A 14,539-nucleotide genomic window follows, 5' to 3' on the forward strand; every position below is an offset into this window, starting at 1 on the left:
AACTAGAAAAAAGAAAAATAAAAGGTAAACAGATGGAACTAATACAGAAATTAATGAAATTGAAAAAAAAATAGAGAAAAACAAAAAGAAATCTGGCTCTTTGAAGAGATCAGTAAAACTGACAAACCTCTAGCAATGCTGACAGCCAAAAAATGAGAGAAGTCACAAATTATTCATATCAGGAATTAAACATGGGATATCAATATAAATCTTACAGACATCAAAAGGTTAATAAAGAAGTATTATGAGTGGATGAAATGGAACAATTCCTCAAAGAGTATGAAATACCACAACTCTCCCAGTATGAAACATAATTTAAATAGTCCTGTATCTGTTATGGAGATTAAATTCATGGTTTAACTTCCTGAAAAATAAATCTGCAAGCCTGTATGGCTTCCTTGGAGAACTCTACTTTTAAAGAATAATAAAACCAATTCTACAAACCTCTTCAGAAAAATAGAAAAATAGAGAATACTTTCCAATTCATTCTCTGAAGCCAGTGTTACTCTGATACCCAAACCAGATAAATACCATGCGTGAAAGAAAACCTCACACCAATTTCTCCCACAAACACAGATTAAAAAAAAAAAAAAAAAATTCTCTAACAATATAATTCAGCAATAAACAAGTGGGGTGTATTCAAAAATGCAAGGCTGGTTCAATATATGAAGACCAGTGTATTCCATCATCTGTAAAGGCTATTTAGAAAGCTTGGAAAAATGTTTCCTTCTCCATGGCCATGCATTCCTATGGAGGAGGTAAGCAGTGGGAAGGGAACTAACATGAAGCTTCTAACATGGACGAGCTGTGTTGAGTCTCTAGGAGGATGACCTACACGTGTAACCTGCTGTGTAGGCCCTTTTAGAATTCACTACCGTTGGTGAAAAGGAGCCTAATAGATGATAATATGCTGGGATTCCTACCCCGCCCCCGCCGACCCCCAAACATTTGCAAATCTTCCTCTGAGTGCTCTCTAAGCTGGGGAGTTGCTGTTCTGGAGTCCTAGCGCTGTTGATCCTTTGGGATTTATGTAAACAATACACCGTTGAGAAGAGACAGAGGGGACACTAACGCAAGTACTCGCCCAGTCAGTGTCAACAGCGGAGAAGCGCTGCAGAGCTTGAGGAGTAACTAGGACTTTCTTTGTACCGCACAAATAATTTCCCTGGGTTTTCTTCCTGTGAGAATTGGATACGCCTGGGGAGGGGAATGTCCAGCACAATTCCTGAGTGGCGATTCTGGGCAGCACACTGTTTCTCTAACGCAGAGTGACGGCACTGCGTGTTTTAAGTCCCCGAGGCTCGGGACTCTCCCATCACGTTAACAGATTTTAATAGTTAACAGATTCGCAGCGGAGCGACTTGGTTACACAGTGACCTCCAGGGCTGGCTAGTCTGACCCGATTGCGAAACCGAGGCGAGGGTGGCGTGCGATAGCTAGCCCTGGCGGACCACCCTAGGACCGCGGCCCCACGCAGATACCCCACGTTAGGTGCCCTCCGCCCCCTGCCCCGCAGCCTTCTGCGCAGACGCAGCGGAAGCCCCGCCCCAGCTCGCCACTCCCTCCCCGCGCTCCAACTACGGAGTCCTGAAGGGCACCTTCTGCAGCCAGTGCACGCCCGCGCGCTGGGCGGGGGCGCACTCGGGTTGGCGGACGGTGTCGGCCGAGGGCGGGCCCCTTGAGTGACACGCGCTCTGTCCACTCATCGGAGGCCGTGCGCCACCGCCCCCTCCGCGGCGCGGGCCGCCCTTCTCTGGGCGCAGAGCCGGGGCCTGGGAATGTCCCGGGCCCAGCAAGCTGAGACGCGCGCTCCGCTCCTCCCGGCTTCGCTGGTGGCTCCACGGCCCGAGGCTCTCCGCGTTCCGAAATGGCCGAGCAGTCGGACCAGACTGTCAAGTACTACACCCTGGAAGAGATCCAGAAGCACAACCACAGCAAGAGCACCTGGTTGATTCTGCACCACAAGGTGTACGATTTGACCAAGTTCTTGGAGGAGGTGAGTTGGAGAGACGTGACGCTGGCTGGGTTTGGGGTTTCCGTGCGGCGAACCGTGTGGCGCTCGCAGCGTGGCGCGGTCGAGGTGTGCGGCTGTGTGGAACGCGCTCGCCCGTGCGTGCACACCTGAGCGCGTTCCTTCCGTCTGCACCTGTGGGTGCACACCTGTGCTCACACACGTGGGGGCGCCCCCTGAATCCGGACACCTGAGTGGCACCCGGCTCCGCACGCCTGGGAGCGGCCGCGGGGTCTGCACACCTGGGCGTGCACCCTCGGGAGTGTCCCGCCGCGCGTCGGCCGGCGTCGCTGCCGGGCGAGCCGTCTCAGCAGCCGGCGGGCGCGGGCGCTCCGCAGAAACTGCCTCCCTCCGCGCTCCGAGAGCACCGCTTAGAGCAGGGTGGGGAGCACCATCGCGTCGGGAGCTGCCTTCCTGGGAGGGGGCGCTGCTGCGGAAGGATTTTGAATAACCCTTTATGAGTTTACACGGAGGGTGAGGGGCTCCATCGGAGACCAGGATCCTCGAACTTGGATTCCCAGAAGAAGCCGGTTGGAGACCACCCGCCCTGAGAACTGTGAGATCCCACAAGAGAGGACCCTGAGTCTCGAGGTCCAGGTGTAGTCCGCCCCCGCTGTCCCCGGCAGCCGCAGGCCCCCCCGCACCATCAACGTGCAGCCTCTTCGCCGGGAAGGAGTGCGGAGATTGTTAACCGCATCCAGTGAGGACAGCGCGGCGAGGTACGGTGCTGGACTCTCGGGACTAGGGAATCAACCCCGCCTGTGTGAGGCTCTGATGCGGAAGGAAGGATGGGTGGTGAGAACCGCCAGTGGGACTTGAGCTTTAGCTTTGGGAGTTGTAGACTAACTTTGCCTAACTCAAAGGAAAACATTGCTTTGATGAGGTTTTTTGCATTAGGTTACAATGTTTGCAGTGAATTCTAGGGTGTTTTTCTTTGCTACCTCTGGATTTGTTTTATCACTGTGGGTGAGCTTGAACCGTAAATCCGAATGCAACACTTAACCTCCTTCGCCGCCCCCCACTCCGGCGCCTCCCCCCAAACAAAGGAGAATGTTTAGTGATGCTAATTTTTTTACATAGTTGGAGGGAAAATGGAAGTAAAAGTCTGGTCTCAGCTGAATCACAATTTACATCAAGGGACTTTTTTTTTTTTTTTGAAAGATTTTATTTATTTATTTGACAGACAAAGATCACAAGTAGGCAGAGAGGCAGGCAGAGATAGAGGAGGAAGCAGGCTCCCTGCTCAGCAGAGAGCTCGATGTGGGGCTCGATCCCAGGACTCTGGGATCATGACCTGAGCGGAAGGCAGAGGCTTTAACCCACTGAGCCACCCAGGCGCCCTACATCAAGGGACTTTTGCTGAGAACTTTTTTAAAGCTGTGTCTTAAAAAAGCTGAAAGTGATGTTTATTAATAAGATATTTTACTCCTAAATTGCCAGTTGGTGGTGTGCCAGAAGAAAAAATAGTGTTCCGATTGAGAGTGGTTTGTAGTAGGAAGGCACACCTGATCTGTCCCTCCTATCTAGTCACAGGCCATAAAGCATCAGGAGTTCATAACCTGGCGCCCTTACATCAGGGCTAACTGATGCCAAAGGTCTACTTTCACCTGTTCCTTTTTCCTCTCCCATGGTAAGTGTAATTCTAGAATTTTAAGATTCAGCGTATGCTTTCTTTGTTTCTATCTGTAGAAAAGAACAGCATTTATGAAATAGTAATAGGATATTTTTTGAAAAAAAATTTTTTTTCCCTTTTTTGTGGGTTCTGTTCTGTCCATTGTGTTGTACAGGCGTCTGCCCTGGCGTCTCCCCCCACCAGATGTCAGCACTCCCTCCCCGGTTGTGACAGATTGTCTCCAGATACTGCCAAGTGTCCAAAAATCACTCCTAGTGGAGAATCACTGTCCTAAAAATGTATTTTGCATAACTTTTAAAGGTAAATTTCTCAGAAGGAGATAACAAGGAAGAGAAGATTATTAAACTTTAAGCCACTTACATTTCATTTTTATGAGGCAGGAAAGAGAATTGCACAGAATTTTCTGAGTAAAATTGTAAAAGGTGGGAACAGGCTGTTGGGTGGGTAAATTAGCCAAGGACCAATTCTTTAATCATTTTCAGTACTCTGAAAGTAGCTTGAGAAAAATGTGCTAGGTAATTCGTAAAATACAGTGAAATGAGCTTCTCACTAATATTTGATAACCAACACAGTGAGATAACTAAAAACTATCGTGAGATAAATAAAAACAAGTTTACGGTGGTTCCTGTTTCCTTTTCTCAACTGGTACTTGGTAAAATGCTCCCCGGTATAGCCTGCCTGTGACTTGAGTTTGGGGCGCCACTGCTGTCTGGGCATTGTGCCCTTCCTTTTGGTCAGTAAGTTCAGTATCTTCTGAACTCTTTCGAGTGTGTCTCCCTCAGGAGATTACGACCCAAGAGGAAGATGCATCTTTTCTGTTCCCGGAAGCTTCTGTTGGAGGAAGCGGGACTAGCACTGGGAACAGTGCTATGCTGGGGTCCGCTGAGTTTAGTTAAGTAGGGAGCAGACCCCGGAGGGCGGTGTGAAGCCTCGGGCCTGAGCTCTGTAAAGAGGCCCTGGAGTCCACAGTGGCAGGGTGGAAAGGACAGTGCAGGTGCACAGAGTGAGGACTGGGTTAAGGTAGCAGAGCAGAGTGGCTGACATTTTGCAGTTGGACCCACTGGCAGGAGTGGAGGCCTCTCTGGAATGAGACCCCATCCTAGGGTCCCTGCTTGTGGCTTCCCGCATCTTAAACACAAATCTCCGTTTCTGCAGGCCACTCTGCCAGGTGTAAAATTCTTCCTAGATTTGTCCTGTTTCCATTACTTTATTCTGCCAGTACTGTTTATCTCTTAACTTCTTTTGAAACAGAGAAAGGGCCCCAGGTTATCTGTCTCTTCCTTCCTCCCCTGCTGATTTCTTCCGTCATTTTAAAAGCTCCAGGATTTCATGAAACTTTTCTGTGTTAACTAAAGAGTGTTCTGCTTTCCCTAATTTACCTAAGTATGAAAGGTTTTTCTTTTTTCTTTCGGAGTTTGGGACTTCCTACCTCTAAAGTGAACTTTCAGTCATTATGGGCTCTAGATCTCCCTCTACTATGAGTTCACCCATCTGTGTGGACAGTAAGACTTTTCATGGCAGAGTATTTTTTCCTGCATTCATGTTGAGAAAATGTATAGTGTGATGGGTGGAAGGAGGTACTCCTCTGCTACCTACACTCTCCATGTCTCAGATGCCTTATTTTAACGAAAGTGGAAGATGGTAGTAGTGTCTACGTCACAGGGTTATTATAAGAATTAAAATAATGCTGGTTAAACACATGACACAATACCAGACACGTGGATAAACGAAACCCCTGTTTTAGTTTGGCACAGGGTGGGCTGGTGGCTCGTTTTCTGTAGTACTTATGTAGCTGAGTGTTAATGGGAGATTTTAGGTAAAGGTGTAAATCTGGCAGACGATGTTGAAATGAGAAAGGATTATAAAAATTATATGCTTCCAGTCAAGAGCACAGCTGAAGTTTCTAAGTTGTGCAACGAGCTCTATCTCTTGAAGTAATAACCTTAAAAAACTGGTTTGTTGTTCAAGAGGAGGGTAGATACCTGAGAGGACGGGCCGGCTCGTTGTTAATGGCAAGCTAAGTACCAGCAGGTGTTTAGTTACTATCTCTGTTGACCTACAGGATTTTATTGCTTGCAATTTTTAGAGTAGATTTTCTTTTTTTCAGTCCTCAGTTCTAGTTTTTTAATTTATTTTCGTGAAGTTTGGTTTGTCTCATCTGATGATATTATTAGCAGGACTAATGACTATAGAGCTTTGAGAGACAGTTACTTGAAATGAAAACGTAGGCCTTTGGGGCCAGGAGGAAAAAAAAAATGGTTTGCTTTTCCCTTTCTGTGATTTAGGCTGCAGTGTGTATTCAGTTTTTAAGAGCTTTGGGAGCAAGAAGAAAGCATTTTATAACTCATGAAGTTATATTAACTTGCTTTCAGTTCCAGTCAATAGATGTTTGATTTATAAAATTGGTATCTTCCTAAAAAATGTGGTAGAGGAGAATGCCTTTGTGTCAAGTTGGTGCCTCCTTGTTTCTGTAGCACATTTTCTTGTCATCCTGGATTTGCTTTAACAGCATTCTGCTGCAGAGAGCTTTGGCTCCTGGATCATTCTTGCTTTCAGAGACTGTGTTCATAATAGCAAGTTTTGATGTAGGGATTTATTTTTTGTTATTTTCCTTGAACATGGTTGTCTACTTTTCAGAAACCAGTGGTTCCTATCCTGGGGGCCCTCAGTTCTCCTGGACCCAGGAAGAAAGTAGGTGCTTAAAACTTAAGCCCTTAATTCTGAAAAACACGAGGACAGTATAGCTTGGTAAGGGGGTGACATATTTAGGGCTAAATCCTAAGTGCCTTTGCTTTTTTCGAGGAAAATTGATAACACTCTGAATCTGATAGTACTAAAGAGCTGTGGTTGCAAATATGTCTTTGATGACTGTAAAGTAGGAATGTTATTATTCACATTCATAGTTTGGTAAATAAAACTTTAGAAAATAATGAAGCGCGTAGGAGGAAAATATAAAGGGTATCTTAGGGGTAAACGTGGCTCAGGTGTCTTGGGTAAACAGGCGGCAGAGCCACAAGTCTACTTGGGGTATGTGAGCCTGTGGGCAGGGTCTTTTGTATTTCTGCATTTTTTTTCCCCTTGGTAACTTTTTGCTACTTTTGAGAGGAGGTTTCAAGAGTGCTTGTGAGCTACTACTCTATTTTGAAACATTAAAAACTTAACAATAAAAAGCAACACTTGAGATTCTTAACTTGACTTTTGTTTATCTTTAAGGTGGATGGAAATTCCAAAGGAAGGGAGAGTAGATTATGCAGGCCAGTTTGGCTAAATCAAGGAGTAAATAATGCTCATTTCCATTGAATGCAGGTGTCTTTATTCCAAAAGTCCTCCAGAACCATAGAAGACAAGCAATGGGTACCTTCTTATTTTTCTTTTTTAAGATTTTATTTATTGGAGAGAGAGGAGAGAGGGAGAGAAAGAGAATATGTGCACACTCAGGAGCTGGGGGAGGAACAGAGGGAGAGGTACAAGGTGACTTCCTGCTGAGTGAGAGCCTGACAGGACAAGGGGAGGGGGCACTCCATCCCATGACCCTGCCTTTTTTTTTTTTTTGTGTGTTGTTTTTTTGGGTGCCGGGGACCGAGGGGGGGGGGGGGCGGGGGGGGGGGGGGGGGGAAGCAGGCTCCCTGTGAGCAGAGGGGATCCCAGGACCCTGACGATCATGACTTGAGCCAAAGGCAGAGGCTTAATCCACCGAGCCACCCAGGCACCCTTGACCCTGCGATCTTGACCTGAGTGGAAGTCATGAATCGAGGCTTAACCCACTGAACCACCCAGGTGCCCTGCAGTGGGTACCTTTTAATATAATGAAGTTTGAACAGGCCAGTTCCTGCTAGACATTCTAAGTGTTGGATGGGGGTTAAGAAAACTATGTCTCATCTTAGACCCGTTTTGAGGTGAGTCAGGTAAAATCTGTAGATCATTTTCATCACTCTTCAATGGGGACTATTCTGTCCCTTGTATCACGTTTGTGAACATTAGAAAAATATGTGTGTAAGCACTTGGAAAATATATAAATATTTTGATTAAGATAAAGTTTTCTTCCCAAGTAAGTTAAAATTTTGTTGTATGGAAGGTTCAATATTTATTTAGTAGGAACACACACCAAATTATAATGTTAAAAGCAAAAATGGTTCAAAATACAAATATTCACTTGAAATATAATTTTTGAGGAATATGTGCTGTGCGTTATGGATATCCTGTCTTTTCTGGTGCCTTTAAAAATATAACTTTAATTTTTTCTAAAAACATTTTATTTAGAGAAAGAGCATGAGCAGGGGTAGAGACAAGGTAGAGATAAGCTCCCCAGTGAGCAGAGGGTCTGACGCAGCCCAATGTGGGGCTCCATCCCAGGACCCCTGAGATCATGACTGAGCTGAAGGCAGACACTTAACTGACTGAGCCACCCTAAAAATACAACTTTATTGCTGTGGGGGAAGGAATACATGTTACTCTAAGGAATTGGACCGTATGGGAAAGAACAAGGGAAAAGTCAAAACTTGCCGAGTTCACTGCCCAAGGTGACCACCGTGAATGTCTTGATGAACACTTTCCAGGAGCTTTACACACATCCACCCTTGTACAGGGATTTGCTGTACGTAAATGATAAAATACTCTGCGTGCTGTTTGGTAATCTGTCTTGTCCCCCTATACGTGGAGGACACCATTCTGTGTCAGTAAATTGTATTCTTCTAGCTACTTTCTTATTGGGTAGATGTGTCATAATTTATGTAACCAAACCTTTTTTTTCTTTTTTTTTGCACATTTCATTGTGCTGTTTGCCACCAGTGATGTCTCCCTAGGTGAATCTCTGTAAACTAGATTGCTGGGTGGGAAGTTACATGCGTTTTGCATTTTGTTGCATATTCCCAGAGTGCCCATGGTGATCACAGGAGTGGCCACAACCTGGGCTCACATGCTAGTGAGACTTTGCTCTCCCAGACCTTTGTTTTCATTAGTAACTGAGAGAATTGATTACCCTTCTTCTCTCTGGAATTACTTGGATGTGTATTTTTCTCAGCAGGGGCAACATATGAAACATTTTTTTCTCCTTTAGCATATACATTTTCTTAAAAATGCAGCTGTAGCAAGTAACACCTTTTTTATCCTAAAACTTCCAGGGCTGGTCCAGTTTGGAGCACTCAGGAAAAGTGGCCTGAGGTAGCAGCAGAACGATGAGGTTGGACGTAGCAGTGGCTCAGGGCTCTTCTCTGTGTCTTGATGAAGTGTGCTGCTTTTTCCTGTTATCTTTGAGCCTGGGTTTCCTGGGAACTCCGATTTATGTGCACATATTGTTAATTGGCTGCTTGTGTCTTAGACCAGACCAGGAGAGTGAATTGAAGATGTGGGACTCAGTTCACTCTGGGTGAGTTAGAATTTGGTATGAGCAGCCTGTTGGAAAGTGATCTCCGGTCAGGGGGAGCTGATGGTCGTGAATGACAGCGAGATGTCACGTTCTTGCGTGCTGAGTTGTGTCTCTAGTCAGGCCCGTGAGGTCTCCACTGTTGCTGGGGTAAAGTGGGATGCTGGGTGGCTGTGGGAGAGCCAGCGAGGGAGGCATTCATGGTCCCAGGCACGGTCAAGGGCCTCCTGTGCTGGCTTTCTAGGGGTGACAACCTGTCGCTCCTTGGCAGCAAATGTCTAGAGTGTGTCCTTTTCCACCTGTTTCTTGCAGTTCCTGCCATTGGTTGTCACGGGCAGGCTGTTCAGTGAGTTTTGCACAGCTGTGTGGAAAATTCCCCGGGACACAAAATACCCAACCTGCTTTCCATTCTTCTGTCTTCAGAAAGTGTTAACTAATGTCATGTGTACTCCCTCCCTTGGTGGAGATCCCCAGTGGACTAAAGGTAAAAGTGATAGCAGGGACACTCACTGAACATTGATCGGTGTTGAAATTGTGCCAGATATTATGCGGAGTGCTTTTTTGTGCACAAAGCCCTCCTTTGCATTTATACTTTTAATCCCCAAAATGATCCTCCTAGGTTGGAGTTGGTATTCTCCTCTTAAACGCAAGAGAAATGTGGCTGGGAAAGTCAGGGACTTGCTCTAGTCACACGGCCAGTGAGGACAAAGCCAGGATTTAAGTCCATGTTGCAGGACTCCCAGCCCGCGTACTTCAGCTTACACTGTGGCCAGGGCGTGAGACCTGGGATAACTGGGAGAGCTTTAGAAGACAAGAGCCATCCGTTTGGTACATAGTTGCTGTTACTTGCTTTGAGTTTTCCACCCCATGTCCAGAGGTCACTGCAGGAACCAGGGAGAAAGCAAAGGGAAGTTGAGAATGGAAATAGAAAAGAAAACCCTGAGAAGGGCAAAGAGCAAAAATGTGCCTGCCTTTCTGTCTGTCGTTTTACTGTGTTGCGTTACAGAAGGTGAAGGATATGACCGGCCGTTCCAGTTTCTCACAGGTTTTTCACGCAGAGTGTCTTGGTGGAGTCTTCAAGGACTCTGCTCCTAACACAAGTGACACGTGGGTGGTCTTAAGAATCAGTGTCCTGTTGTTTCAGGAAGAGATTGTGTACGTAAATGTTAGGTATGTGTGAAGAGTTCATTGCTGTTCTGGACAGGCTTCTTAAGTGCGTGCCCGGGGAGGGCTTGTTCTGAATGGAAATCTGAGGAGGTTACTGCTCCGATAAAATCCCCTCGTGGGTTCAGCTAATCCCCGCCTGCCCCTTCCACCCCCTCACCGATTGTGGGTCCTCACCCCGGCGCTGTGCATGACACCCTGCCTTGCGTTGTCTGCCTGTGTCACCATTCCACTTAACGTTGCAGCCTTAGGAGCCCCCCGGGAGGTCTCCCCCCTTTCTTGCTGCTTCCCTCTGTCTTCTTACTGCTCTGTGAGTGTATCTGCCATGCCCTTGCGGTGCTCTGTCCCGTGTTCTCAGAGCAGGACCTCACCCAGTCTCCAGGATTTCACGGGTTCCGCCAAATTGGTGGCTGCTTTGAGTATTCAGTTTGAGGAACGAATGTTGTTATTAGAGAATGGAACTTCTTGAAGAAAATCAAAGAACTTCATTTTGTGGAAACAGATTGCCATTTCCCTGCTTAATTCTTTTCAATGACTTTCTGTTGTGTTTATAATGAAATCCCATCTCTGTGTCCTGGTTTAATAAGATCTGCATGATCCGGCCCCCGCTGCAGGCAGTAATACTATCCCCCTGTCCTCCACCCCTCGCTCAGGCCCTCTCTGTTTCTCAGACACGTCCGGCTTGTTTCTGCCATAAACCTTTGTGCTGGTTCCCGCTTTGCCTGGTGTGTGTTCCCTGATCACTACCCTCTTGAGCTCCCAGCTCGGGATCTTTTCCCAGGACGGGGATCTTCCGTCCCATCGTCCTGCTTTGCTTCTCTGTTAATACGTCATTCAGTACCTGCTGTTTTTCCTATTCACCTGCTTGCGGCCTTCCCACAGTCAGTGAGGCCCCTGTCCGTCCTACTCACTGCTCTGTATCCTGGCATGTAGTAAGTGCTCAGTAAATGTGTCTCCCTGATGCAGGGACACAGACACATTCTCTATACTGTCTTATGTCTTTTTTGTTTTTTTTTCTCTTTCCACACAAATGTTATCTTCTAGTTTTATTATGACATGATCCTTTCTTAGTCTGTAGACGTTTGCATGGAATTCCGTCCCAGAGACTTAACACTTAGAGACTGGAGAGACTTTATTAGCAGAGTTCAGATTATGGCATAGTCTCAGAGTGTGGACTGGAAGAATGACGCCGAGCCCAGCTCCCAGGAAGTAGGGAGAAGGAAGTGGAGAGTCAAAGGCAGGGGTTTCCAGTACATTCTGCCAAAAGCCAGTGATCCCCCCCTCCTTCTGCTTACCCAGAGTCCCTTCATCCTGCTGCGTCAGCAAGCCCCTCCTCAGCCCTCACCTCACTGGGTCGTTCTTGCTCATGTTCAAGCGCGCTGTTACTGGTGCTGTCCTCAAACACTCATGTAGCCCCTCCTTACATCCCCACTCCTAGTGCTAGTTTTCTGCTCCCTTATGTTAAAATCCTAGAGAAGGTTGTTAAGCCTCCTGCCTTCAGTCTGTCTTTGCTGTTCTCTCACCCAAACCGTTCTTGCTAAGGTCTGCAGTAATGCCACTGCTCCGTTCTCAAGTCTCCTCTGTTTGATTTTCCTGCACCCCGTGACCTAATGTTCCCCTCTCTTGGAGACGTTTTTTGCTCGTGGCTCCCAGTGCTTCTCTCCTGCCTCCCAGGTCTTGCTCTGTCTGCCTTCTGATCTCAGCAGGGGAGCGCCCTCCAGCCCTGTGCTTTGTACTTTGCCTGGCCATCTCTTCCAGTGTCCTGACTCTGAATATGCCCGCAGCTTCTGAATTTGTTTCTCCAGGGCGAAAAGACTTCTCTAGCCTTGGGACTGTTGTATCCACAGTCCGCTTCACATCTCTACTTGAATGTCTGCTAGGCTCCTTACATCTAACATATTAAAAATTGAGCTGAACCTTCCCTTGTAAACTGTCCCCATTGTCACACTTACCCACTTCAGTTGATGACAATTCTGTCCATTGGCTCAGGTCAAGAACCTTGAGGTCCTATCTGACCCTTCTCTTACTTCTCAGTCCACATGAGTCCAGGAGGACATTCTGTGGTCTCCACTTTTATAATATTGTCAGATTCTGACTAATTTTTCCCACCTTTCCTGCTGTCTCCTTGGTCTGATCAACATTGCTCTTCACCTAGTGTCCCTTGCCTGGGACAGCAGACTCTCACTACAGTAGAGTAATCTTTTATTTATTTATTTATTTTTAAAAGATTTTATTTATTTATTTGACAGAGAGAAATCACAAGTAGGCAGAGAGGCAGGCAGAGAGAGGAGGAAGCAGGCTCCCCACTGAGCAGAGAGCCCAATGCGGGGCTTGATCCCACGACCCTGGGATCATGACCTGAGCCGAAGGCAGAGGCTGTAACCCACTGAGCCACCCAGGCGCCCCTAGAGTAGTCTTTTAAAAGGTACATCAGAATGCATCACTTTCCTGTGTAAACTTTTTCATTTCATGACTAATTACACCACCTAATTTAAGATTTGGGTGATGGCTATAGCAATCAAGAAAAGTGCATTCCTTGGCAGAGAAATGTACACATAGTTCAGTGGAACAGAGTAGAGAACCCAGAGGTAGATCTATGCAAATACTTCCAACTGGTTTTTGACAAAGATGCAGAAGCAATTTGATCAAGGAAGGGCAGCCTTTTGAACAAATGGTTCAGGAACAATTTGACATTCGTAGTTGAAAAATAAATCCTGAACTAAACCTCACAGTTGATTAAAAAAAAAAAAGTAACCCAGCTATAGGTCATAGATATAAATATAAAATGCAAAATATTTTGAAGAGACTTAGGCAGAATTCTTAGACATGACAGTGCAGGTGTGGTCCATATAAAAGCAAATGGATAAATTAGACTTCCTAAAAATGAAAAACATTTGCTTTTTAAAAGACCCTCTTCGAGGAATGAAATGACAGGCCGCTGACCAGCAGAAAATTTGTTTCTAATCTCATATCTGACAAAGGACTTATATCCAAAATATGTAAAGAATTCTCTAAATTCAACGAGGACATAATCCCAATAGAAAATGGGCAAAAGACTTGAATACACATTTCTTTCAAAAAGATACATGGGTAACATATAAACACACGGAAGGATGTCCAGCATTATTAGCCACGAGGGAAATACAAGTTAAAGCCACAGTGAGATACCACTACAAACCTCTTAGAAAGGCTGTGAAGGGGGTGCCTTAGTGGTTCAGTTGGTTAAGTGTCTGATTTAGGCTCAGGTCATGATATCAGGGTCACGGGATCAGCCATGTGGCCCATGTGGGGCTCCACGTTCAGTAGGGAATCTGCTTGAGATTCTTCTGTCTCCCTCTGTCCTTACCTCCGCTTGTGCATGCGCTCTCGTGCTCTCTTTTCTCTCTGACTTAAATAATCTTTTTTAAAAAGGGGGGCTGTGGTTAAAAAAACAAACAAACTGGTAACCCAAATGCTTTCAGGGATGTGGAAATACTGACTCCGGCACGCATTGCTGGTGAGAATACAGAAAGGTACAGACGCTCTGGAAATCAACCTGCTTTTAAAAAGTTAAACATACATTACCGTAGGAGCTAGAAATCACACCCCTAGCCATTTGTCCTAGAGAGATGGTAAATGTGGCCTGTACACAAGTGCCAGCAACTGGAGCAATGCTGGTGCATAGAGAGGACCCAGTATTTATTGGCTGAACAATTAAGAGTTTGTAATTGTGAAATGTTAGAGAATCAATACAGAACGGCTGTTGGCTGGTAGCTTTATGTATCATATCCCTGAACTGCAAACAGCTCCAGTGTTCTTCAGGGCATCCGTGGTTAGGCTGGGAAGTGCACAGAGCAGAGTATGACTTGGCACTGAAAAGGGAACAGAGCAGCTTGATCGAGTATCAGGGGCATTACACCTGGTGAAAAAACAGAATCTCACAAGATTGCATGCGGTGTGATTCCATTATGGGACCTTCTCAGAATGGCGAGAGGACAGTGAGGAGCAGATGAGGGGTTATGGGGGTGAATAAACAGGCAGTGGGGAGCCCCTTGTGGTGATAGGGCTGTGGTGTATGACGTACGTGCGGGTGCTGCAGGCCGGGACGCACCAGGCAGACGCTGTGCGCGCCCACAGCAGCTCCTTGAGAAAGTCATCCTGCCTTATGCCAGGGTAATGCTCTGTAGTGCTGTTAAGATGTCATCCGTTGAGGAAGTCTGGTGCATGGCATCTGTCTGTACTATTTTTACAACTCCTTGTGAGTAGCTATGTCAATATAATTAAAACAGAAAATACCTTCAGTGGCTCGCTCTCTCTTTCTGCTTCAAGCCAGAGTCTGATAGCTGTGGGGTCCCATGTCACTTGGTGCCAGGTTCCATCTCTGATACTC

General features: G+C 46.3%; 1 protein-coding gene across 3 annotated transcripts in view; it reads left to right on the forward strand.

The window, feature by feature from the left end:
• Positions 1 to 1,755: 1,755 nt before the first annotated feature.
• The window catches only part of LOC116876206 (cytochrome b5), a 36,105-nt gene continuing 23,321 nt past the window's right edge, over positions 1,756 to 14,539 (forward strand). For 2 of the 3 annotated variants that reach the window (XR_004384358.1, XM_032872224.1), the window contains exon 1: positions 1,756 to 1,996. Coding sequence is in view for 2 of the 3 variants with exons in the window: in XM_032872224.1 (XP_032728115.1) it covers positions 1,868 to 1,996 (129 nt within the window). In the remaining variant the exon portion in view is untranslated. The remainder of the gene's footprint in view (positions 1,997 to 14,539) is intronic. The other variant, XM_032872225.1, reaches the window with a different exon arrangement.

Source organism: Lontra canadensis, unplaced genomic scaffold (assembly GCF_010015895.1).
Source record: "Lontra canadensis isolate GAN:19392208 unplaced genomic scaffold, GSC_riverotter_1.0 scaffold44, whole genome shotgun sequence".
NCBI classification, from domain to species: Eukaryota; Metazoa; Chordata; class Mammalia; order Carnivora; family Mustelidae; genus Lontra; species Lontra canadensis.